General features: G+C 37.4%; 1 protein-coding gene across 3 annotated transcripts; it reads left to right on the top strand.

Annotated features, from left to right (window-relative positions):
• The first annotated feature begins 256 nt into the window (after positions 1 to 256).
• rabep1 (rabaptin, RAB GTPase binding effector protein 1) lies at positions 257 to 22,729 on the top strand. Of its 3 annotated transcripts, none has more exons than XM_007563899.2 (19): positions 257 to 407; positions 4,353 to 4,481; positions 4,838 to 5,041; positions 5,969 to 6,129; positions 6,482 to 6,601; positions 7,217 to 7,352; positions 7,680 to 7,858; positions 10,798 to 10,905; positions 12,584 to 13,045; positions 14,271 to 14,375; positions 14,547 to 14,663; positions 16,054 to 16,152; positions 17,219 to 17,359; positions 18,338 to 18,527; positions 18,640 to 18,651; positions 20,040 to 20,095; positions 20,332 to 20,430; positions 20,578 to 20,694; positions 21,683 to 22,729. In XM_007563899.2, exons 1-19 carry the CDS (start codon positions 362 to 364, stop codon positions 21,782 to 21,784), a joined length of 2,583 nt encoding a protein of 860 aa, XP_007563961.1. In that variant the 5' UTR covers positions 257 to 361; the 3' UTR covers positions 21,785 to 22,729. The 3 variants fall into 3 exon arrangements, with proteins under 3 accessions (XP_007563961.1, XP_007563960.1, XP_007563962.1); XM_007563898.2 differs by lacking the exon at positions 5,969 to 6,129 and adding an exon at positions 5,369 to 5,529; XM_007563900.2 differs by lacking the exons at positions 5,969 to 6,129; positions 18,640 to 18,651 and adding an exon at positions 5,369 to 5,529 and having other exon boundaries at positions 21,683 to 21,784.
• Positions 22,730 to 26,997: the final 4,268 nt, after the last annotated feature.

The raw sequence follows: 26,997 nt of genomic DNA, 5'->3' as shown, positions 1-26,997 counted from the left end.
CTCGGTCTATGGAAAGTAAAAACAGCATGATTCACAGGAAATGCTCCTGTTTCCTTCAAAACAAAGCACTGACGCTGTAAATATTCTAAAGATGCCTATCTTGCGATTATTACAGACATTTAAAAAATTGGCTAAATTTATTTCTGTTGATCGGTCTTTTCTTAAACGTAAACATGCTAAAGTTTTTATTAAGTGTCCTCAAAGCAAAATAGATTGGTTTTATTTTGAAACTCTAACCAGAAACTCTTCCCTTCCTTCATGACTAGCTTCACAGCGGGTTGTGATGTTAGCTTGTTTTCGTGGGCGCTCCTAGCTGTTTCCCACCTCTCTGTTAACTGCCTGAAGCTTCCCTCAGGAAACCATGGCCGAGGAGGCCGAGGGTTCCCCTCTGTCGTCCCAACATGACGGTAACTGTCCTGTGTTTGACGCCCTTCTCTGGTGGCGGGTGTAGGGGGGAGTGTTGACGGTTGACAGACCCGAAGGCAGCGGCCTCTGCATCCTTGACAACATTAGCCAGTTAGCATCATCAGTGCGACGTGTCACTGGCTCTTATTGAACATTTACTACCACCCACTATGTGCTCTTACGAACATCACATTATCAATTTCAGTTTTACTAAAGATTTAAGTGACACAACAGGTGTTTTACTGCCAAATTTACCTACCTATAAACCCAACAAAATAACATTAGTTTCTCTGTACCACCACTCTTTCTAGCTGCTGTTTAGATGTGAGCTTTATCTACTTATACCAATTTGATTTAAATGTCGGTTCTGGTCCTGAAATTTAAGCCTGTCATGCAGTTCTTGTGGGTCATATCAGCCAAATGTAAAATTCTGAGTATGTAGGGTTGGACTTGCATTTGAGGCTGACTGATTCACCTGCATATTGTATTTGTTTTGCAAGCCAGCCAACTCTTCTACATTTGAGTAAGCTGTGTTTATGTTATCGATGTTACTAATAGTAAAGTTAATCATTGAGTTTTTCATAATTTTCAGGCTTTGTTTAGCCAAACTAAATTTCATAAAAGCATCCAATCCTCTTCGATTGGGATCTGCAGACATTCTTTCTCAATTTTGTTGCAGGGATGAACAACATTTTGCTTCCAAACTGCTAATGTTGCTAAACATACCCTTAGAAATGTGTGCTGAGCTCATCTAGATAACGAAAAGGAGACAGTCAATAAATAGAGCTGCATAATCAGTAGAATATCATTGCAATATCAACATTGCATCAAGAATGGACTGTATATATGCTAAGTGTAGTAAGTAGGCTAGAGAAGCAGTTCCCAAAGATGTGGTTGCCTGTATGCAGGTGTGAGAGAGCTTAAGATCCAGTTGAGAAAATAAAAACCAAAAATAGCAACAGAAAAGCATATGCATTTTAAAAATGGTAAAACAAAGAAAAAAACAAAAAACAAAGACATAGAAAAATAGGTCTGGAATTTATAAAACTGGTTAATTTATTGGCTGTTGATGATGATTGTGTTGCTGTTATACCTCTTTTGAACTGCTTGTTTCCACAACAAGGAGACAGGGTCATGAGCTTCTTACATTTTTTGTTTTGTGGGTCAGAAGCTGGAAAGCTTTGCAGAATTTCACATGCCTTACATAAAAAGTCTGATTGCAAATATTACATTTGGTCGCTTGTTTCGAATTTCCCTGTGCTGTGTGCCCATATCTGATATAGATTTTCAATATTTGACATTAGTATTGCAAGGTCAAATTCTTTGTTTGTGCACAGAAACCTGGCCAAGAAAGCTGATTCTGTTATAAATGTGCCAGTCTTAGATACTTTCCTTTAGCGTAAAACTCAGTGTTTACTTGTAATGATTTCTGGTATTTCTCTTTGTGATTCGTAATTTCCTTATTTTTTTTTTTCCAAAATCAAAAAGTAATCTCTGACTGAAACAATTATCAGATTGACCTTAATGCCATTTTTATCTTTATTTGCCCCTGTTACAATTTTTTGGTTCCACATTTCAATGTTTCCAACCATCCAGCTATTTTTGAATACAAAAAAGAAGTTTTCATGTTATAATGTAGTTCATTAAGGGATAAAGCTGGTCCTATGTGAAAATGTATATGCTACTAATCTGAAAGGATTGCCAGTTCATCACAGGCCAAGACAGAAAATCATAGGGCACTCATAGCTAAAGATAATTCAGATACATCATTCAAACTAACAGATATGTTTTTGAATTGTGGGAGGAAGCTAGAGTACCCGGTGCGAATCCACAGGAAAAACAACATGCAAACTCCACACAAAAAGACCTCAGATTTGAACCCACAACCTTCATTCTGCATTTTAAAGTCAGCTGATCATTTCTAAATAGGGTGAGGAAGGAGAAATGTCAACACTGGTATTGACCTTTTAAACTTAAACGCATGACTAAATATTGTGTTGTTTTTTTATACTAACAATATTTCGCTGGATTAAAAAACTTTAACCAACTTTTGGTTTTAGTCACTCTGATCTACTTCTGTTGAGTACACTGAAGACTGCTGTACTTTGTGGTGTTGGCTAGTTAAGGTTTTTGTTTATATTGGTCATTTTTTTATGTACTTTACAGTACAGTTATGTACAGTTGTTACTCTTTGGGGCAACAGAATTTAAGTTTGGGCTTGAAAACACAAGGAATCGATGTGAAAATCCCATGTTGGAGTTTGCTCAGCTATCACATGACCAACAGAGTCACTCTGCACCTATCTGCTGCTTGTGGCTCGTAAATGTTTCCATTTGTCTGTCTGCATGTGAGAATGTTGGCGTCTCCCTGCTCGTCCTGCTGATTTTAAGTGACAGGAATTAAATCAGGTATGAGCCGCTCTTGCTGTAGGAAAAACCTGTGACTGATTGTATTGTCAGGCTGGTTAGGAGAGGACACAGTCTCTGCTCTAGTTTAGCAATGAAGCTAAAACATGCCTCTTTTAAAAAAATGTTTTAACCTCTCATTTTGATTAATTGGAAGATAAATATTTATTATTGTTTGATTTGCAGATGTGAGTCCAGTTAGGAAGACCTCAGGAGTGAAAAGTCATGATGATATTATATTATATTTATATCATGGCTATACAATCGAAGGACTTCCTGCATGTTTTCCCTAATGGAGCTCTAGTGTGACTCTTTATTGAATGTCTTTGTTTCTTTCAGGCAAATGATCAATTAATATTATTGATCAACTAAAGATTAATTGATAAGCAGCCATTTTCTCCAAAACCCTAGTCTTATGTTGTATCAAGGTCTTTCTTTAACACAAATGGCTAAATTTGCCATAGTATGCTGAACTAAAAAAAAGTACATTGTTGTATTTTAGCATATTTTGAGTTTACTTTGTTAGCTACTGACCGAATAAACAGACAATTGTTAAATTTAGACATATTTGTAAAATACAGCACAACAGAAACCTGAATTAAAAAAATGAAAGATGAAAAAAATAAAATATGTGAAACACTTATGGATACGAGGACTGCAGACTCTTCTGTCCACTACGTGAAAATGTGATATATCTCTACGGTGAAACTTAAATTCGTCGAGTGTCTGTATTTAAATACAGAATTGGATAAAAAGGTATTTTGAATCCCACAACGGACACTTTGTGGACGACTTCACTTTCCTGTTGTGGGATACCCATCTTTAATTCTGTGTCAGTTGGGTCCGCTTATGTATGGATGACCAGTGGCGCCCACTGCTGGATGGCGGCCAAACTGCAACACTAAAGAAGATCTGAGCAGGCGTTATTAGTTAATCGATTGGAACTAATTTTAATCTAATAAGCATAGGAAGTTATTTAAGTTCGTCTATTTAAAATAAAATCTGATTTGCTGTCAATCAGATTTAACATCAGATTGACAGCAAAGAGACCCCAATAATGCTTTTTTTGTTCAACTGTATATAAATTCAGGCTTTAAAGTGTGATGAATATTTTCAGTGGTTTTCTCTGCTGAGGTTTTAGATTCTGTAAATTATGTTTTTTTTTTTGTTGTTTTTTTTTGGTGTAATATGAAATCAGGATGGCAACAAAGACAGCCATTATCTTCATTTTGAAATTAATGGAAAATATTATGTGACTTTTTTTTTTACTTAAAATTTAATTGACCAGTTTTTGCTTACAGAGCTCCAATTTGTTTAGCAACTGAAAGAGAGTTCGCTACCTTATAAAAATAATTGATTTGTTTTTCTAGTTAAACAACCATATTTTCACAATTTTTTGATTTGTTATGTTGATTATGCTGTCTAAAACTCTTATAATTAAACAGTATACTGCTTTCCTCTGTTTTGCTGCATCCTCTGTGGTTGCATGCAATCAGCAGCTGACGAACGTTTGTGTGTTTGTTTCCTTCTCTTGTCTTCCAGAGGTGCTTCAGCAGCGTGTGGCGGCTCTGGAGCAGGAGAGGGCCGAGTTCATCCGGCTCAAGCAGCAGCTGGAGGCCGAGTTCAACCAGAAGCGAGCCAAATTCAAAGAGCTGTACCTGACCAAGGAACGTAGGTATCCCAAGATAGTGAAACTAGTTTTACTTCATAAATCATTGACAATGAAGCACCAAGGGTCAGGAACTTAAAGACGGTAGAAGTACATTTGTCTGTGCTGAATAAGGGTTTCCAATGGAAGAGGATTAGGGCCAATAAAAAAAAAATCTTGCAATTCTGAATCTTTTTTTTTTTATCTTCTGAAATCAAAGGTCACAATTCCTTTTCTTCAGTGACCGTAACCCTCTTCCATAGTTTCCTAAAGATGCATGTGAAGGGGAATAAAAATATTTTTATTCTTGTTCTGTCTGTTTAATCCCATTTGTCTTGGATTTTTGCTCATTCGTGTCTGATTCGTCTTGCTCCCCCAGAGGAACTTAAAAGACAAACCGAGGCCCTGGAGAACTCCCAAAGCGAGCTGAGCGCCGTACAGACCCAGCTGTCTCAGGCTCAGGCCGAGATCGAAACCATCAAAGCCGTGGCCACTGTGTCGGAAAACACCAAGCAGGAAGCCATCGACCAGGTCCGCAGCCAATGGCAGGAGGAGGTGACCTCGCTGCAGGCCATAATGAAAGGTAAACTCAGCCTCTGTTGAACAAATATAACGGCAGTCCCTTTAATTGTTTGATGAATTGAGCTTGTTGATTATTTAGGATTTGTGATACAGTTTTAAATACAGACACTAAAAGTGCTCGTATTGGGAAGGTGTGATTTTTGCAATCAAACTCTGATGCGGACCAAAAAAGTCAACTGTGGTTACAACGTATTTTTCTTATTATAATTCTATTTTATCATTAGTTAAGAAAATAAAGGTGAAGTCTGCAATTAAAACCTAATAACAGAACTGTTAATGTTTCTGTTTATGCCTAAACTACATGTTTCTTTTTGTTCTCTGTCTCCAGATACAGTGTGTGAATACGAGGTCCAGTTCCACCAGCGCCTGGAGCAGGAGCGAGCCCAGTGGAACCAGTACCGAGAGGCAATGGAGCGGGAGATGGGCGACTTAAGGCGGCGCCTCACGGAGGGACAGGAGGAGGAGAACCTGGAGGACGAAATGAAGAAGGTAGATAACAAGATCTCACTCTGAGAACCTTGGCTCCTAAGAACTGTGACTAGAGATTTATTTTAAAATCTAAAACAGAATACATAAATGGATAAAAAAGTTGAAAAACTCATTAAGCTCAAATTTTGAGATAAATGAGAGACTTTCTAGAAAAAAAAACTTAGTAACTTGAGTTTTTCTTGCAAATCTTTGACTTCTGGAGCTNTTTAAATACAGACACTAAAAGTGCTCGTATTGGGAAGGTGTGATTTTTGCAATCAAACTCTGATGCGGACCAAAAAAGTCAACTGTGGTTACAACGTATTTTTCTTATTATAATTCTATTTTATCATTAGTTAAGAAAATAAAGGTGAAGTCTGCAATTAAAACCTAATAACAGAACTGTTAATGTTTCTGTTTATGCCTAAACTACATGTTTCTTTTTGTTCTCTGTCTCCAGATACAGTGTGTGAATATGAGGTCCAGTTCCACCAGCGCCTGGAGCAGGAGCGAGCCCAGTGGAACCAGTACCGAGAGGCAATGGAGCGGGAGATGGGCGACTTAAGGCGGCGCCTCACGGAGGGACAGGAGGAGGAGAACCTGGAGGACGAAATGAAGAAGGTAGATAACAAGATCTCACTCTGAGAACCTTGGCTCCTAAGAACTGTGACTAGAGATTTATTTTAAAATCTAAAACAGAATACATAAATGGATAAAAAAGTTGAAAAACTCATTAAGCTCAAATTTTGAGATAAATGAGAGACTTTCTAGAAAAAAAAACTTAGTAACTTGAGTTTTTCTTGCAAATCTTTGACTTCTGGAGCTAAAAAATTTCCATATGTTTTCTAGAAAATTTCTGAGTTTTATGGCAGAAATTTACTCCTCCTTTTTGTTTTTGTTTTTTCTATCTGCAATGGCCCCAACACTATGTATTTGTTAGTGGTTTGAGTTTGAAAATGCGTCGATGTTTCAGGCTCAGGAGGATGCAGAGAAGCTGCGCTCCGTGGTGATGCCCATGGAGCAGGAGATCGCAGCGCTGAAGGCCAAGTTGAGCAGCGCCGAGGACCGGGTGAAGGAGCTGGAGGCGTCCAAGGTCAGTCAGGAATATTTGGTTTTTAAATGATGGCAGTTTTTTTTAGTTTGTGCCTGTAAGAAATGTATTTGATTAATTTTAGAAATTATATATTATCTCAACTTCTGTGATCTGTATCATGCTGCTACAATGTTTCCTATCATTTCTTTAGATTTAGCTTACGATAGTCCTTTCTTTAAGAGAAGGACTATTCATTTCAGTTCAACTCAGTACAATTAAAAATACTTTATTAATCCCAAGAAAAATAAAATATTGTTGGCAATCACATCATCCAAGTTTTATCAAAGAGTTGTTGTAGATGCTTATTGCTGCGGACAGTAAGAGTCTCAATTAGTGGTGAGTATTTTTGTAATTTTTAGTGATTCAACTAAGCAAACTGGAACAATACGTCTTTTTAAGAGGCTGCTGGTATCAAAGAGCCTAATATTATAGTTTTTTAACCCCAAGACCTTCAGAAAACCTTGATAATGATAGACTGAAATCACTTTAAAAGAGTTTTGGCTTCTATTCTGGAAAGCTTTCACCATTAAACACAACATTTGTTTTATTTTCCAGATTAGAAGCTGTGGTTGGTTTGATTATTTTTTTTTATATGTATGTTTTTTTTTTTGGCAGGTGAAGGAGCTGAATCACGTTCTGGAGGCTGAGAAGTCGTGTCGTACGGACCTGGAGATGTATGTGGCTGTGCTGAACACGCAGAAGTCTGTGCTGCAGGAAGATGCAGAAAAACTACGCAAAGAGCTCCATGATGGTTCGTTTCAGGGCTTCCAGTGGAAGCTTTTTGACTAAAAGAAAGCTTAGAAGTAGAAAACGTGTGTAGCAGATTCGTTACATGGAAAATTTGAGACTGAAGAGTATGCCTGCCTACATTTTGGCTCATTCCCTTTTGTATTTTGGAGATTTTTTTTTTTAGAATTTTGTGGCTGGAAAAGTCTCTGTAGACCAGGTTATATATATGTAGCAACATAGGCAGATACATTTCTCATGAATGATGTTGCTCCTCTTTAACATGCGAAACTCTAGAAATGTGGTTGAGGTTGAAGGTGCAGCTGATGGTAATCTCCTCTGTGTCTCACAGTGTGTCACAAATTGGAGTTGGAGCGGCAGCAGCACAACCAGCTGAAGCAGACGTGGCAGCGGGCCAACGACCAGTTCCTGGAGTCCCAGCGCCTCCTCATGAGGGACATGCAGAGGATAGAGAGCGTGCTGTCCTCCGAACAGCTCCGCCAGGTGGAGGAGATGAAGAAGAAGGACCAGGTACAGCAGCGGTCACTCATCACTTTGCTGTAGAAGTTTCAGCTTTCCCTTGAGCTCGGTTTGATGGATGGTTTACTTTTGTTTTCGCAAATGAGGTTGGAAGTGGTAAATGATGAAAAAATGCATGAGCTCAATAATCTCTTGGCTAAATATGCTTGAGGCTGTTAGCAGGGTTCCACGATAAACACGTCGAAACATGACGTCACACGCACAAGCTCCATGCTGAAGGTTAACAAGCTGCTCGCTGACTACCATTGGTCAGCGAGCAATGGTAGTCAGTAGTTGCCTATGTTGGCAACTGTCATTTGAAGGGGGGTGAATAAGACTGTCATGACACTATCATAAACATGACATAACACCTGTCATGAACATGAATAAGCCTTCATGAATATTTATGACTGTTGTCATAAAGCGTCATTCGGTAAATTATGACACTTTTAATACAAAGTTGACATTATTCAAAATGTCTTTGTTATGACAACTTTACATTAACCAATAAATCATTACTGTTTAAACTTTACCTTTAATAACATAAAGTTACCTCATTTTTAAAGTGCAATCAGTAATACTTTTATAAAAAAAATTATATCAGTAATGATTTCTTGGTTAATGTCAAGTTTTCATAACAAAGACATTTTGAATAATAAAAGTAATTAATAATAAAAGTGTCATAATTTACCGAATGACGCTTTATGACAACAGTCATAAATATTCATGAAGACTTATTCATGTTCATGACAGGTTTTTATGACAGTGTCATGTCAGTCTTATTCAACCCCCTTCAAATAAAGTGTTACCCTTAAATGTACTCATGATATATAAAAGAAAAAGGGACACAGTGCTTTGCTACTAATTGTCAGCATTATGACAACTAGATAACAAGGTCCAAGAGTATCCCATTTCACAGATGAGTGAAAACAATGACATGTAAACAATGACATGGAATGTCTCTGTAGTTTGGAAAAGTCAGAAATTTGTCAAAGTATTAAGAAAGATATTTGAATTTTTAAAAAGTTTACTTTTTACGCCAACTTTAAGTCAAGTCAAGTTTTTTTGTATAGCATATTTCAGCAGCAAGTGCTTTCAAAGTGCTTTACATCATAAAAACATCTTTATGAAACCATCAATATACATTACATTTTAGAGAACATGGCTATCTGTTAAACACCATCCCAGCCTTCCCACTGCTACCCAGTGCTACACACCATAAGGGATGGCTGGGACGATCTGACATGTTAACAGCTCAATATTCGGGCAGCAGAGATGATATTTAACATTAACACATGCTGGATGAAACCACCAGTTGCTGGCAAGCTCTGCTAATCCACCTCATTTACTTTTGCCACTCTTCTTTGAATCTCTATCCATGGTTCATAAAGCCTCCTTTTTTTTAACTCCTCTGGGGATTTTGGGGTCATAGTTCAGGTGTTATGTGAGTTTTTGAAATGCTAATCAGCTGCTCCCAGTTAATTGTCATCTTGTTGCCATGGTTACACATAATATAAACCATCTGGAAGTGAAAAAGTAAGTGCAGAAATCCTTCCAGCTGCACAGCATCTACTACTAGAGGGAACAGTTTTCCAAATATTTAACAATTCAAACAAACAAACAAAAAAAATGATGAAGAAATGTCTGGAAAAGAACAAATCAGAACTAACAGAGCTGCTCCAACATGATGCCACCATTTTCAGTTCCTTTTCTGCAAAAAAAAATAGCAACTTTTCCCTTTAATTAAAATCTTGGATGTTCTTTTTATTATTGAGAAGCTTAAGAAAAATGTCACATGAAATGTTTGAGTTTTTGTTTATTAAGTGCTTTCAGTCTGAGTATTTTGGCCTGCATTGCAAACTGTTTGGACACTCTGGTCGCTAATTACGTTAGAACTACCACTGCCGGAAACTGACTCAGGAAAATTCAGGGAATCTTGACATGAAAAATGTTGAGGGAACCTTGAGTTTGTGTGTTTTTCCGTAAGGAAAGCTTTACGGTCACTGTAATCCGAGTAGCGATGAATCATAAACCAGCTGCACTGTGAGTGGAGGGATGAACTGGATCCATCTAATCTACAGCTTCCGAGTCTAAAAGGATTTTCTTCTAATGCTCTGATACCACAGGGCACCTTGCGGGGTTTAATGGAGCTCATTTCCCTGCAGACATGGTGCTGCTTTTGGGAACACGCAGGAGGCCAGGACCTCCATGCTAAACACACGAGGCCATGAGGCTGTTTTGTGTAGAAGTCAAGGTCTTTCTGTTCATTTACTTGCTGTTTTGATTCTCAGTTTGAGGTCATTTAAGGGATATTTGGTCATCTTTCAATAATATTGTATTTTTTCTAAATACAAATTTGATGTTTTTTGATAGCCGTCACTGTCTACAAAAACTCTTTGAAGAATTTGAATTGATATAAGTTACAACAACATTTAATTTTCCTTTGGGATCAATAAAGTATTTTTGAATTTGAATTTTTATTACTGTTGCATTAATTTTTTGTCAAGTTAATTATAGGGTCTGTAATTAATTAATCACAATTAATCAAAAACATTTTAGGACTTAATTTATTAATCATATTAATTGTGATTAATCGATTACAACAATCGTCGACTAGTTTAGTAATCGATCAATCGCTAACTGGAGTGTACAGATAATAAATAAAAACACCTAGTTCCATCAACTCTTTAAAAATGAAATGCACTCTGTAAATCTTTTATCCAATGAAAAGAGGAGGATTGCGAGAACAATATATGCATTATCTAGTAACATAAAACCCCCTCAGCGTCTCTTAATGTTGTTATCTTTGATGGCAGAATTTGTCCAAGCTGATGACTAGATTATATGAGATTATACTAGTTTATCTAATAAAGTCACCACTTAGTGATATTATTGCTGGGAGGGGCAGGAAAATGGGACAAATTCTGATTAAGATCTGTCTTTTTTCCCAGGAGGAGGATGAGAAGGAGAGGCTGAGCCTGGTGAAGGACCTGCAGGAGGATGATGGAGGAGACAACACTGAGCCTCTGGAGGACTTCCTGGGGCTGAGCATTGAGGAGGTATGTCATGTCATCCGATCCATCCCCCCCGAGACACACAGCAGCTCGTCTTGGTGTTGCTGCATGTTCTTTTCCCTGGTGGAAACGTGAGCTTCTTCACCTTCACGCTCTGACCTCACGTGTTTTGTTCCTCACGGCTTCGAACTGAAAACGTCTTTTTATCGTTCTTTGTCTCCATTACTGGTTTTATGCATCAAAAGTGGAACAAATGAGAGGAGCAAAGGAGAAAATTGGGATGTTTTTATATACACAAACACAAAAGAGAATAAACACTGTGATTTACGTTCAGATTTTAAATATATAAGACATCTGGGAAATTTTACAGGTCTTTAATACTTAGTTTTCTGTCGTCATTGCTTTAATAAGCTGAAACTTTGATTGGTTTAAAACTATAAAACTTTCTTTTTAATGGTTAACCTCTGGCTCTAGGTCAGCGGTTTAATACTTTGGTTTCAAAAAGTTGTTTGAAGTCCTCAAAGTCTAGAAAACCTTTTAACCCAATCTCACTGTGATCAGTCGCAACACTTGTATCAATTTTGTTGCAACTGTGGTCACTTCTGCCTAATTTCTCAGCATAAAAGGTGACTCTGCAGCAACTGTCGAGCAACCACAGCGTTCCTCTGGTAGGATGTACACAAACCAAGAAAGAAAATTGGTCTCAGTAATGGTTCTGTAGGAACTGAAAGTCATTGTGACTCCCAGAGAGTTTGTTGCTGTGCAGTTTGAAAAAGGGCAACAGCACTGCAAAATAAGTTGAATTATGTTTCAGCAGCTGCTGCATGCAACAATGAACCTATGCTGTAAATAACTACTTCTTACTAAAGCTGCATTTGTTTCCTCAGATTTATTTGGGGCTATAATTTACAGTTCTAGGTAACTTTTAAATTTACACTGTATCACAGTGGGAAATGCTACTTAAGTCTGATTTAAAATGTTTATGGAGTGTTAAAAGGGACAAAATTAAATAAATAAATTTCATGTCTAAATAAATTAATTTAAATACAAAATTATTTTATGGTTAATCTGCTGACAGAAATTATGCAAAACTCATTTTTGCATTATTCGTCCATTTGAGTTTCTACGGTGGCTAAAAACATCCCAAATGCTAAACACTGTTTTTTGGCCATAAGTTTATTTTTTTGTGGTCTTTGGAAGATGAGCCATTTCAAAAACCTCCAGATTATTAAGTCATAATTGAGGGCACTGTGTGTTATCCATCAATCCAAGCTGAGCTCCAGCACATTTGGTCAGCGGGTTTTACCGCTGTATCCACTGTACAATGGCTGATCTACAGCGGATACAGTGTACATGTTGTTGACTTACCATCCAGAAACCACTTGCTGCATTGTTGTTGGTTGTGCAGAAGGCGACATGTCTGCTTTTCAAAGATTGTAGACGGATTGAAGACGGTTGTATAATTGCGCATCTGTTTGCAGCCATTTCCACCTGCAAGTGTAAACGTTGACTTGGGGGGCATTGCTAGCAGCAGTTTAGTTGGATTTAAAGTGCTCATTCTTGGTGTCACATTGTTCCTATTTAACTTCAGTAGCACTTAAAAAGGTTTCCTGAAAAAATATTTTCTCTAGCTTTGCTTTAAAATCTCGTTTTTTTTTTTTTTTTATTGGAACCACAAATTTTTCTTTCCTCTAAACTCTTATTTCTTTGTTTTTTCTGTTAGCCTCCGACCAACCACAGCGCTCATGGATCCATACACTCCTTAGACACCGACATTGTTGCCGGCAGCCCTTTGGACCCCTACAAGGACAACCTGCGCAGAGTCCAGTCAACTGACAGCCTCGGGTCCTCTCTGTCTTCGCAGCAGGGACTCGGCGGACACAACCACAAGGCCAAGTCGGCTAGCAACCTGGACGAATCGGACTTTGGGCCCCTGGTGGGGGCCGACTGCGGCGTGACAGACAGTAGTTTTGGTGAGACCTCGTCCATCGGCTCTATCAAGCTGACGGCTGGTCACTTCCTGCTGACTAAGGACCAGGAGAAAGCGATAAAAGCCATGACCCCAGAACAGGAGGAGACGGCATCGCTGCTGTCCAGCATCTCCCACGCTCCGGACACTGCCTACTTACCGCCGTCCGGCTACCGGCTCGTCAGCGACACCGAGTGGAACCTGCTGCAGCAAGAGGTGCACAGATTGGTTTTCTGTGCTTTAAGCTCCCTGTTTACTTTCTACCAATACAGTGAACCCCCACCTATTTACTACTCCGTATCCATTCCAGTTTGGAACATAATCCCAAATTATATGGGATGATAACTAAACCTTTGATACTCAACAAAAGTAGTTTTGTTGAGTTTTATGTATTTTTCCCAATATGAACTTCAAAAGAGATAAATATTCAGTTTTTTTGTTTTCTCAGAAAAAATATTAGGAGTGATTAAAAAATAGACTAATAGCTCTTGAGACTTTTTGGTGTCATAATGTTCCAAATTATTGCTGGAAATTCATCTATTTGCCTTTTTTTGTTAGTTTTTTTGTAAAGCATGTCGAAAATATCTAAAAAAAAAATGCATCTTGGGAAGCTGAAATACCTCTTAATGCTAGTTGTGTTTGCAAGGAAGCCATTTTCCTTTGTGGTGATTGGCTGTTCCCCCAAGAGCAGAAATAAGGAAGATGTTGGACTTGAGTTTCGCTTTCCACTCTGTGCATTAATGCATATCAAGTATGCTGAGCAAACAGAGGATTTGACCAAACAGAGTCAACACAGGTCTTGTGTTGCTCCCTTAGATATTTTGCTATTTTTGTGTTTACATATGACAGTAAATGTGACTTTACGTACAATAACTTAACTTGACATTGACTTAGGCTGAGGCAGAAGTGCTGTAGAAGTAGGAAATACTGCCAACTGCAGTTGGGAGTCTACAGTCATTAAACCCAATAATTTTTGGCAATTTTTGCAAAAGATTTGCATTAAGCTCACAATTACGTATTTGTGAAAAAATGCGGCAATCTACTGATTTTCTTTTGTGAATTTCCATGTGGAATTGCTGAATGCAGGAGGGACTGTTTGGTGTTTGAACTATATAGGTAGTTATAAACTTCTTTAAAAAAGGTCTCCAATTTTTGTGATTTCTGACAACGGCTACCTCGGGGTGTCCACAATTTTACGTTTCATTTCAGTGACATCAACTTCATCTGGATGTAATCAGTGATTTCATGTAGTTTATTTAGTCCAAAAGAAGCTATAAAGTTACTAAATATTTATGCTGAAGGGGAGGGTCACATTGTAAAAGAAAAGATGCTTTTGTTAAATAAAACATGAGAAGGCTCAGAATGTAGCCTTGAGGAACTCCAGATGTACTGAGTGCTGATGTGGACTGATGATCATTCATGAACGTTTTTGTTGAACCAGGTAAAAAACGCTGGCAGGAAGCTCGGCCGACGCTGCGACATGTGCTCCAACTATGAGAAGCAGCTGCAGGCCATTCAAGGACAGGAGGCCGAAACACGAGATCAGGTACTCTTCTCTGCTTTCACAAAGAAAATCCAGATTTCTTTCTTTTTATGAAACCATCATATTTTGTGACCTAATTTATTGTTTATTTTGAAGAAGCATTGGTGTAATTCAACTGTGATGCTTCGTGTTGGAGAAGTCTCCATAGTTTGACTGTTTTTCTTTTTCATGCAGGTGAAGAAGCTGCAGGCCATGCTGCGTCAGGCTAACGATCAGCTGGAGAGGACAATGACGGAGAAACAAAGTCTAGAAGAATCGGTAAAAGTAGGAAATGAGGAAACTGATGCTAAGGTATGTGTCCTATAAATCTAATGAAACGATTAATCTAATGAAATGATTAATTGTAATGAATAATAATCTCACCTATGTAGAATTCAACTGAAAACAAATCTGTTGAATGTGAAAGATGAAAAAAATGCTATTAATTAGTCCAACAGACCTTGTAGGAATTGTCCTTAAATTTCTACGATGAAATCATTTAGTTAAAGCCTGAGTTGGCAAATAAGCAAAAAAGGACAAAAAGTTATTAGTAATGAGAATGTGACAAAACACTTCACAGCATTATCTCTGAAGAAAATACAAGACATCTTGAATAACTTTTCTCACATCAGATAGCTGTAGGTGTCACAGTGGGAAGAAAGCAGCTTTAAAACAAGATGAGAGCAGCAGCTGATATTATCTGCATTTCTTGCTAATAACCCCTGAGAACCACCAACATGCCGACCGATTTTGTGATGAAGGATTTTACAGATTCTGCTTTGTTTCGAGTTAATCTCCAACACCAAAAACATTCTGTTGCTGCTCTCTGATGTGGAAAAGGAAATCAGAGAGATAAGAATCTGCAGACGTATCTGCATTGCAACATTGTACTGCAAAAAATAATCAAACCAAATACTTTAGAATAGCATGTGTGTTTTGTCAGTTTGTAAGTGAGAAGTTACTTTAAGATGGGTGATGGAGCTGTGGCCAGCCACAAACCTCTGGGTCATATTCTGCAGGTTTCTGCTCTGCAAAGATCACAATCTGATGACTGCAGTTTATGAAGAAGCATTAATTTCAAAGGAATTTCTGTTCATTTTTACATTTTTACATCAGTTGTGTTCAGGGTTATAGCTGATGATAGGTGTGTTCATTTTCATAATGGATAAATATGTAACAATGCAAACATGACATCTGAAAGTTGTCAAAGAGTTGTGCCTCGGTGCATATCCAAGACAAAAGTACTGATGGCAAAGATTTATGTGGTGGTTTGTCTGGAGAGCAGCAGGAAGTGAGGTGAAATCCTGCCTGAAGGCACTAATTTGGAGACTGAGTGATCTGGCACCCTACCCATGTACTTAAAAAGTTCTTTTTGCCAACTCATTCAGCCTGTTTTTCAGTGCAGGTGAACTACACCTGTGGTGAAGAGTGCCTGCTAAGAGTTGTCCTATTGACAGATTTCTCCAGGAAAACAGTTTGCGTTCATTTTACAACAATAATCCACCAACACTGTGACCCACATTGTCCATTATCTTGTAGCTATGGTACTAGCTTCTTGTTCTGAAGTGAGATGTAACTACAGAGCCTTTTTTTATTGCCAAAAACATGCCAGCTATTCTTTATTTATGTTTCATAACGTCTCTATTTATAGGTTTTATGAGTGTAAATTAGCAGTCTCTCGTGTTTTGATTTCTCCTCACAGGTGTCTGCCCTCATGCAGAGAGTCCAGGAATCAGAAGCGCTGCTCAGCACACTACAGCAGGCCTTCAGTGAGGCTAAGAGGAGCACACAGGAGCAGATGGTGAGCAGCATGTTCAGCTGTTAACGCCACACCGCCTGTCCCCGCCTGATGGCTTTATTGTCAGCATATAAAAGATGACAGCCGGCCTGAAAAGCTTCATCAGTTTGTCTTTGTTGATCATTTGCAGCCAAGCTAAGCGGCAGCTTGTGGCTCCTGTCTGCTGGTTTTATTACTCCACTTAATCACTGCTTTTCACAACCAACTGATAAGAAGACGAGGTTAATGGGTTTAGGATGCGCTACACGCCTTTATACCTATTACTGATTGGACTTTATTATTAAGAATTTACTTTTCTTTTTTTCAAAAAGTTTTCAAACAATAGAAGGAGGGCCTATTGGAGAGTAAAATGGAAAATTATATTTATTAATACTATATAAACTGGGAGTGACGAAGAAAAACACTTTCCACAACAACAAAAAACTCAGAAGATACTTGATTGATATGAGTCACAGAAACATTTAGTTTTCTTTTGTGACATTAAAAGTATTTTATGAATTGTAGTATCTTCAAAGAGTCGCTGTGAATGATGAAGCTATGGGCAGGCAGGATCTCCACTAGCAGTCAGTCTTGCAACAAATTGAAGCTTCTGACTGAAGACTGTTGTTGTATGGCAGTCTCATTGGTGTCATAACATGCTAACAGCTCAATTAGACAATAACAGTTCTATCTGTTTTTAACTGTAAATAGAAAGATGTTGGAGTAGAGGATGTGATCCTTACCCACTATGATCATCGGAAGATGGTTTGAACTTCCTCCTCCTTTCTCTGGCTTTTAATCTCTTCTGGGATTGGTGAGCTTTAGAGAGACTATTCAGCTGCTCCAGGTTGTAAAAAAACAAAAAAAAAACAACAACCCAACTTTGTTGCCACGGTTACAGAAATAAAATTAAGTAAGAGCAAAAATCATTCCTGCTCAATAGTTGGAAAATCTGTTGCTGTTCATGATGCTTAAGCCGAAAGATGAGTTTAAATCACACCATAAATGAAAAGCAACACCCTGGAGGAAATGATGATCCAAGCAGATGTGAAGAATATTTTTTTTTCTTTTCTTTTTTTTTTCTTTATAGGTGGTTTTGTTGAAGTCGAGGGAGCAGGTGGCAGATGAGCTAAGCCGACTACAGAGAGACAACGAGAGCCTGCAGGGGAAACACCGACTGCACCTAGAGCTGCAGCAGCAAGAAGACTTCCAGATGCCCAACACTGTGCAGGTACGCCTTCAGTGCACCTCACAGACTAAATCTAATTCAGTTAATTTACTTAAAAAATAATTATCTAATTGGACTGGTGTAGTCCTGCAACTAACAATTGTTTGAGTAATTGATTATTCTGACAATTAATGGATTAATCGGATAGTATAATTTGCACATTCTGCAGATTTTTCATTTAACAGTTTAAGCTATTAGAATATTAGAAGTACATTAAAAGATGCAAATAAACAAATTCACTTTTAAATAGGAAAATAAACATTTTATTGCCTAAAATGAAACGACTGCAATCCTTTAGTGAACACTTGATCATTTGTAGCAACGGATGGATCTGCAGCTAAAAAATACTTTTAACATCAAACCTTTCTGCTTGACTTATCAATACAGTGTGGGGTTGATCTGATGATTATTTTTTATAAACTGATTAATAATTGGATAGCAAAAGGTGATTAATAGATTTTTTTTTTACAGAATTTGAACCAGATGAAGCTAAAACTATTCCACTTGAGTAGTTTTGGAAAGGATATATTTACAGACAAAGAAGGCTTTTTTTTATCTTATATGCAAAATTCATATTTTTTGGTTGCTAATATGTTGGGGGGGAGGGTTTTAGCAAATGGCCTTTTTGAGTCTGAACTCTCAATACAGTTAACGTTTAATTGATTACTAAATTAGTTGACAATTATTTCATCAATTGATTAATCACGAATAATCCAATTAATTGTTTCAGCTGTTTCTCCTGCAATATAAAAGAAGAACAGAGGTGGAAAGGCGTAAATGTTCCAGTCAGATTTTCTGCTCATGTCCTGGAAATCTCTCAGATAAATGATTTAACAAATACAAATATAGGAAATATAAAAAGATACAACAACTGCATTGTTAAAACATGTGAAAAATAAATGTGAAGCAACTAGTTCAACCCAAACTTCTCATCTTGAGATGAGAAGAAGTTAAAAAGTTCTCAACTGGATTGTTCTGCAGGATCTGCAGGGCCTGGTGCTGCAGTTGCGGGACGACGTTGTGGCGCTGCGGACGGCAGCTGATCACGTGGAGGAGAAGCTAAAAGCTGAGATCCTGTTCTTGAAAGAGCAGATCCAGGCGGAGCAGTGTCTGAAGGAGAACCTGGAAGACACCCTGCAGCTGGAGATCGAGGGCTGCAAGGAGGAGATAGGTGAGAATCTGTAGCATAAACGTCAGGCATCCTGCTGTTGCTGGGCATTTATTTTAAAAAACTCTCCTCTGTTTCTGCTTTTGTTTTACCTCCACTGATCATTGTATTACAGACATCTTGGAAGGTATGAAAAGGCTAAACTTAACAGCTTGTGTGTGTTAGCAGCACACAGTTTCTTGCAAAATTATTCACAGCCTTTGTACTTTTTCACATTTTGTGTATTTTATATGAAAGTTTAGAATAAAGCTGACATAATAGACTCAATTTACTGCAGTTGACCTCTATAATTAGGGATTACTTCAAGTGAAGTCAGGTTGAATACAAATGCATACAATACTTTTTGATTTTTAAATATTTAAGCAATAAATTATTTAATTTCATGATACATTCATGCACTCTTGTCTGGGTTTCTCACATGAAGTTTGCAGTTTCAATGTGACGACAGAAAGTGAGAAAGTTCAATGGGTGTGAAAACTTTTTGCAAGGCACTGTAATTATCAGATTGAGCATAGCAGGCTTCAAAGGGATGGGCCTTTTGTGTCCTCTGCTGTGAGAAAATTCACCTCACTGTGTGTTTGACATTTGTACCGGTTTGTTTTACGGTACAATGCAGATGTCTTAAACCCTCCCCTCATTTCTTGGTATTTTCATATTAAGACAGAATTACTAAAACAAATTTGATCAGGAGTTCTGCAGGCTTTCTGGAAAATTTTCTGTTTTTTTCTGCTCTTTTTCTTTAGTTTTATGATAATAATTAATTAAATAAGCGAGGGATGATTTAAGACTTTTGCACAGAACTGTAGCTTTAGATGTGATTTTATATTCAATGTTGAGAAGCAAATGTGCATGTCCAAAAGTGGGATTTAACAGTATTTCAGGGTATTATATGTTTTTATGATATGGTATTATATGTTACATTGATCAACAACAAAGATCCTTAAATTCAGGAAAATGACTTCATCTGTTTTTTCATGTTTTTTCTTATGGTTTATACTATTAGATTTCATTAATTATTTTAAAATAAATACATGAATGTATTTATATCTATGCAAGTATGGATGGATGGATGGATGGATTGATGGATTGATGGATTGATTGATTGATTGATTGAATTCCCAGCTTAGCAGTGTAAATGATCCAAAACATAACAAATTATTAAAAACTAATTAAATAATTTTTCCTCTATGAAAATATTTTTCTGGAAAAATCTGATGTCTGAACTTTTTTGCTAAAATAAATAAGTGAGTTTACATGTTTTTAAACTAATTGCCTGTTTTCTGAGGGTCCATCAACTTTAAACCCCAGATTGTGTTGATGTTGTTTTTCCAGCCCATCCGGTTCTGGAGGTCCGGTCGGTCTGGTAGTGTTTAGCAGCTCGTTGTGTTTGGTCTGTTGGTGTGTTTCTAACAAGCAGAGCTCAAACTGCAGCCGCTTGGTTAAATAATTCATGAATCAGAACTCCTTTGAGGATGAGCGTCTCTGTCTCTAATGATGCCTCTGTTTTCTCTGCAGCGTCATTCTCCAGCCTGAAGATGGAGCTAGAGAGGGTTAAAGCAGAGAAGGACAAGGTGAGGTTCCCTCAGCCTCTCTGTGTTAATGTGTTCATGTGTACATCCATCTATCCATCTGTACATCTGAACATATCCTCCATCCATCCATCCATCCATCCATCCATCTATCCACCCACCCACCTCTATTCATCCATCCAAGTTTGAAATATTGATGTTCTAAATCTGCAGTAAGGCTGTGATTGGGCCAGCTGTGTCCTCCTGACCCTCTGATGTCATCGTGTTTGTTTTTGCAGCTGCAGAGCTGTTTAGCTGAGAAGACGGAGATGCTGGACAGCCTCCAGGCCGTGAAGATGAGCCTGGAGCAGCAGTTCAGAGAAGTCGCCACTGCAAAGGTTTGTGCTGCTGTTATATCCAACTCATGACATGTTGGGGAAAAAAATCTGTAAGTAATTGAATAAACTGAATATTCTCAATGAAACTGGTGAAATGTGAAATCTTTTGTGTCTTTTTTCCATTTATTCTGTGTGTGCCTACCATAGAGTGCGTTAGAAAGTCAAGTTCTGGACGAGAGAGACAAAGCCCAGCGGCTGCAGACTGAGCTGGACGTTAGTGAGCAGGTCCAGAAGGACTTTGTCAAGCTTTCTCAGACGCTTCAGGTAACCAGAGGCTGTTTAGTTCTTGCTTTGGTCCTGACATATGCAACAGTTTGCCTGTTAGTGAATTTTCAGATCTCTACTCACCCCCCCCACTTCTACACTGAACTCCTCAAGTGGCAGCTTCGGCTTCACCTGATGCAAATTCACCTTTCGCTTTCAAATTATGAATCCATGTATCCAACAAATAATCACCAGATCAGCCCTAAACTGTACCGATGTTGAGTCAAATTGAAAGGGTTGAACTTTTCACATGTTTGAAGTATTTTTTTAGTTGCAGATTCATCCTCTGCAACAAATAAGCTAGGATGAAGGAATGTTATTACATTAATATTTATTTTCTTAATTAAGAAAATAATTGTGTTATTTCTTTATTTCCATCTTTCAACATATTTCTAATATATAAAAAAGGTGCAAATGAAAATTATGCCTTTTTTTTATCCAATTAAAAGGTCTGTTGCAATAAGCAATAAATTAATTAATCACATGATAAATTATAATGAGCACCATAATTTCCATTTGCATGTTTTTCTATTTCTACCAAAAACTGGATGAATAAAATTTTCAGTCTGGTGCTTTGGTCATTTTTGAAAACCTCATAATTAATTTTATATGTTGTTCCTGTTGTTTTATTTATTTGGGGTATTTAGAATGTCTTCCAGTTCCAGTGTTAAATGTTCATTGGAATTTAAAGTTTACTGATCTTTGAGAATGTGTTCTTGCATTATTATATGTTACTTGAAAATAGTCTCAAAACAGCCATTTTATCATTTATTGAAGTAACTTCTGGGACAATTTATCATCCAGCAAAATTTAATATTGTGACAGGCCTAGTGACCGATTAATAAGATGTGAGAAAATGTGGACAATGTGTGAATACTTTTGCACAACCCGGCAGGGGGAATCTCACACCGTTTTCTAGAAGCGCCTAGGAACCGTGATCCAGATAGAAATAATGAAATCAGAATCAGCGTTTGTTTTCTATCCGCAGGTCCAGCTGGAGCGAATACGACAGGCTGAGTCCCTGGATCGGATCAAAGTAATCCTGAATGACACCAACCTGACCGACATCAACCAGCTTCCAGAGACATGATGGCCTCAGACCGGAGACTGGTTTCAGTTTGGTTTCCCTCTCCGCCCCTCCCACCGACCTGCTAACGTTATTATCCGACCCATAACCACACTGGAAGAGTTTGGAATGACAGGAAATCCTGGCTGGCTGTGTACATTTCAAGCCTCTGATGGAATAATGAAGAACACTACTAAAACATGTAAATAACTTGATGTGTGACTGTGGATTGAGAGGCTGGAAGCCCCTCTCTGTGTGATGGGAGGGGTCTGCCTGTGTCATGTTTCTACTGTAGATACGACTGTCTGTATTAGCTCAACCAAAAACAAAGGTTTGTTGTCCTCTAATGCACTTTTCATCTCTCCATCTCCCTCTGTGCTCAAGGCGTTTGATAATCGCTTCTTTAATCCACTTGCTTGTCATTCTTTTGTCTTTTTCTCTGCCCCCTGAAATAATGAAGGATGAAATACTTGCACAAACTTTAACTGGGATAAAAGGATCATAATGCAACCAATACTTTCTATTTCTTTAAGGATTTCCTGTTTTTGGTGCTCATATTGTCCAACAAAAATGTTTCATCATTAAGAGCTTGTGTGGAACATTTTCACATCTCAATTTGTGGGCTTTAGTTTTTCCCTGACAGTCAGAAAACACTATTTAACTCCAGGAACACTTAGAGAAGGAAAAAAAAAGACAATGAGACATCGTAATAGGATGGAATGGATTTTAATTTGCTTCTGTTATGGTTTCCTTTTTTCAGGTATTTCTTGACCTGATGATCTTAACGTCTTTTTGAAGATCTTAAATGTTAGTGGGCAGAAGAAGTGGATTCTTAATGAGCTGTTTTCTCTCCCTCCCTCCTCTGGCTGCTTGTCTTCACTAAACTGTCATGAAATGGTTCGTCTGTCACTACAAGAACTTCTGTTGTCTGTGAACTGATTTGAATTAAATGACCTCAAAAGTTTCGTAGTTCATTCCTATGTGGAATAATGAGTTTCTATACATTTAGAAAAAAACAGAAAAATACAAATTTAACGTTCCTTAACATCAACCATCTTATTTATGATAATAGAGGTGAGAACTTTCAGCGTGTTGGTTTTGTTTTCATAAAATTAACTCAATACTCACCTGCTTACCAGCTTACACTGCAGCAAACTTACAAGTAAAAGTGTTATAATCAGAAACGGGAAGTGAACACGTTAATTAATTACAGGTTTTTGTCCCCAGTTGGAAACGTCTGTTGTGTTTCTGGTACGCCCGTAAATCTGACCCACAAGCAGCATCCGTAGACAACAGCGATGGATGTCTGAATGGATTAAAAATCTTAATTGAGTCACCATTGTCTATGACTACTATTGAAGAGGCATTTTTATTTTCAATATGTAATTAGAGTGTGCCGGTGATTCTTTGTGATTGGTGGACCTGATATAGGTGCAGAGGACCACCCGTCATTGGTCCTCTGCTCATCCCAACCCCTCACACCTTTGCTTTTGAAGGGTTTATTCAGACACATTTAAAGGTGAGTATGACGGCGAGGGGTTTGTAAAGGTGGATTTCCTTTCATTTTGTTCCTAGTTTTCTCCCAGCTTGACTGATATCACCTTCCATAGCATGGTTCAACATCACACCAGAGCAACATTGTTCACAGTAACTCTTCGTTTAAAATTTTACTTTCCATAAACAAGCTTGTAATATTGATTTTAGACACAGTGTTACACGTGTGTTTTGTGAAATAAACATGTTTCCACCAGAGCTTGCTGCTGTTGACAAGCCGCCATACTGAAACGCAAAGTCGGAGTTGAGCCCACTTTCCCAGTGGAAAGTCCAGCTTCGGAAGGCTTTCCAGTTGCTTTTTTTTTTTTTTTTGACTGGTAAATTGCAATTTCCCAGTTACGACTACAACTGGAACGCAGGATTAATAATGAAGAAGTTATTATTAAGAAAAATTAATAAATATGAAGGTCAATTATGTATTAAAGCATCAGGTAAGATTCCCCCTTTTTAAAATCATTTGGTACATTTTAAGTGTATTGACATATTCAATGGGCCATTTATATATTTCTGCTTTTATCTTTTATTATGTCAGTTTCCATCCTCCATACCATACTTCACCAATTACCAAAGTAGGCCTCATTGATTTAATAACCTGTCTTCATAGGAGGTTCAACCATTTGGATTGATGGTATGTTGAGTGTGTCACTTTATGAAATAATTGGTAAATGGGCTTTTTTTTCTTTTATAAGTTTGGTATTTAGTTGTTTTTTACACTTTGAAAAGAAGGAAGAAAAACGGGTATTATGTAGATCTTATTCGTTTATAATTCCTTTGTTATGAAGAGCCCAATGTCATTTATTGGCCTGTAGAAATCTTAATTTTCCCATTTTCTTGTCTGATTCAGTAGTGTGGATACAGATTAGATGCTCTGAGGGGAGGAGCATGACTGTGAAGTTGGCCTCTGATTCTTTGTTGAGGAAAGAGATATTACAGTTTAGTCATTTAGCCCAAGAGAATCTGTGATGCACAGATCCCCTTTAATATGTAATTTAAACTTCCAGTTGACACCAAAAGCTGTTGAAAGTAGGGCCCAGGGCCATTTGTGGCCCCTGAATTGACTTTGTGCTTCCCACAGAAATAGGACAAACCTATGACATTTACATTAAAATGTACTTAGAAAAATGTTAGATGAAACTCAAAGTGATAATCTTTTTCAAAGCCCTGTGGTTTCATAATATTTTCATGGTAAATAGAATAATATGTTGATGCAGTAAAATCTGCTTTTAATTGCTGCATTCAAGCTTTGATAAACACATCAAGTGTTTTAAAGTGAAGACTAACAGATTCTATTTTTATTGATGAGAACAGACATATTTTTGTTTTCTTCAATAGAGGCTCCAATAATAACCAAACTATGCTATTTATTTTCTAGCTTTAGTAAATATTAACATGATAGCCCAAAGGTTCTAAAAGTATTTTACATTTTGTTTTTAGCAGAATAAAGATTGAACAAGCTGTGTCTATGTGACAAATATTCAGATGTATTTTGGTCTGAAGATGATCTTAAAGTTGGGGTCACAAATATACAGTGAGCCATAAGTTTCCATACATAGAAAAAGATAAACATTTTATATTGGACAACCGTTTTTATTTTTGTGGGACTCCCTGTAATCGCTGCACGTCTTGGACCACTTCGTGATTGATCCGCAACATTTCTAGTTTTCTGAAACTTGCAAATAAATTATGCCACAGTGTCATGTGTGATGCTCGTTCCATGTTTTCTGTTAAAGTTTCGTGCAATCTTGTGACTGCTTCCCGATCCAGCCATCAGTATAATTTCAAATCTTTGCTTTTTTTGTCAATCGCATATTCTTGGGTATCTGAAATATATTTAAAAAAATACATTTTTACATTCTCCTATGTATGGAAACTTATGGCTCACCCTGTACAGTCTGTGCTCTTGCAGTCCTCTCCATAATTAACAATGAGAATACATGTATGATATAAGCGAGTAGTGAGATTTAAACAAAAACAGGAATTGAAAATAAATAAGTTGATAACTGTTAGTGTTGTCATTGTACCACTTTTTAGCCCAGTAAAAATGCCTGTAGACTCAGCCAAGAGTTGGCGTTAAAAATCTTTTACATTATTTATTTTGCATGTCAGATGCTAAAAAGAAAAGGAAAACCTTTAACCTAAGCGTTGCTTTTGAAAGTGTTGACAAACTGCCTGCTCGGAAACTAGCAGTCGGAAGCTAACTTCATCGTCGTGGCCGAGGAACTACTCCTATATACAAAACTATTATTTTATTATTTTAACTATTTATTAGTATGTTTTCTAAAGCATGAGCAACTAAGCAGTTGCTCAGGGTCCCAGGCCCACTAGGGGCCCCCCTAAGTGGAACTGATTTTTTTTTTCTTTTCTTTTTTTTTGTGATGATTTCTTTGTTGTCACCCCCCTCCCACTCCCCACCCTCCACACACACACAATTTCCAGATAAAGTTGTTAATTTGTTTTACAACAATATAAATTTGATCATGTAGAAATCATTTTTTATATGGGCAAAAAGAAAACATTATCTTGGGTGCCCCCTTGTGGCCGCGATTGGTCATGCTTCACCGGTAATGTGCGCTGCGGTGCATAAAGTAACTGATTCTTGAGAATAGGGACAAAACAGGTCCTATGGATAAAGCATCAAATTTGAATAAAATATACACAAAATATATTTTTTTCAAATATCTAACTAAGCTAACCTGGGTCATGTGAGCACAACAATGTATATTTTTCTTGTGTTTGCTGAATAAGGTTGAGAAATAATTTTAAAAAATTATGGGAAAATTAAAACCCATTTTGTCCCTATTTTCAAGAATCACTGGTAAGCAAAACAATGCTTCAAAAATGTTGCAGTGACACAGAAAAGCAAGAGGAAGAATATAGAAAGGACAAGATAAAGGTTTGTTTTCATGTGTCTTGGTAATACAGTGTTTATCAAAAAGATTAGTGGCTAATAGAAAATTAGCTTGATAGCAATCTTGAACGCTTCAGTTTCAAAGTCAAACATTTATGTTGCCGTCTTTTTATTTACGTGAAACTGAGTTTTAACTTTAAATACGTTCATTCTCGTGGTTGGCCCTTTATATTTCGGAGGGTATTTTTGGCTGTTTGATAACAGTAATTAAAATTTCACAGTATTTGACATTGTGAATTCATTGTTATTACATGTTCGGAATGTTGCAAACAAGTATCTTGTAACATAAAGAACAAAATAAATTTAACTGAAAAAAAGTTGGATTTCAATATAGCGACACCCATAGACATACCTCTTGTTTTAAACTTTACTTTCCTTGAACAAACATGTAGCATTGATTTTAGACGCACGTGTTACATGTGTATCTTGTGAAATAAACATGTTTCCACCAGAGCTTACTACTGTGAGCCGCCATATTGAAATGCGAAGTCGGCTTTCGTTGGAGTTGAGCCCACTCTCCCAGTGGAAAATCTAACTTCGGAAGGCGTTCCAGTTGATTTTTCTGAATAGTAAGTCGAGATTTCCCAGTTACGGCTACAACTGAATCAATCAATCAATCAATCAAATCAAATTTTATTTGTGTAGCACATTTCAGCAGCAAGGCATTTCAAAGTGCTTTACATAATTAAAATAAAATAAAAATAAAAAACAGCATGTGACATTGAGAAAGAGAAAGACACTGAAACGCAAGATTAATAATGTAAAAGTTATTGTC

This window comes from Poecilia formosa, unplaced genomic scaffold, assembly GCF_000485575.1.
Source record: "Poecilia formosa unplaced genomic scaffold, Poecilia_formosa-5.1.2 Scaffold152, whole genome shotgun sequence".
Lineage (NCBI taxonomy): Eukaryota > Metazoa > Chordata > Actinopteri > Cyprinodontiformes > Poeciliidae > Poecilia > Poecilia formosa.
The sequence above is the reverse complement of the archived record's forward strand: the minus strand, read 5'-3'. Positions and strand labels throughout refer to the sequence as shown.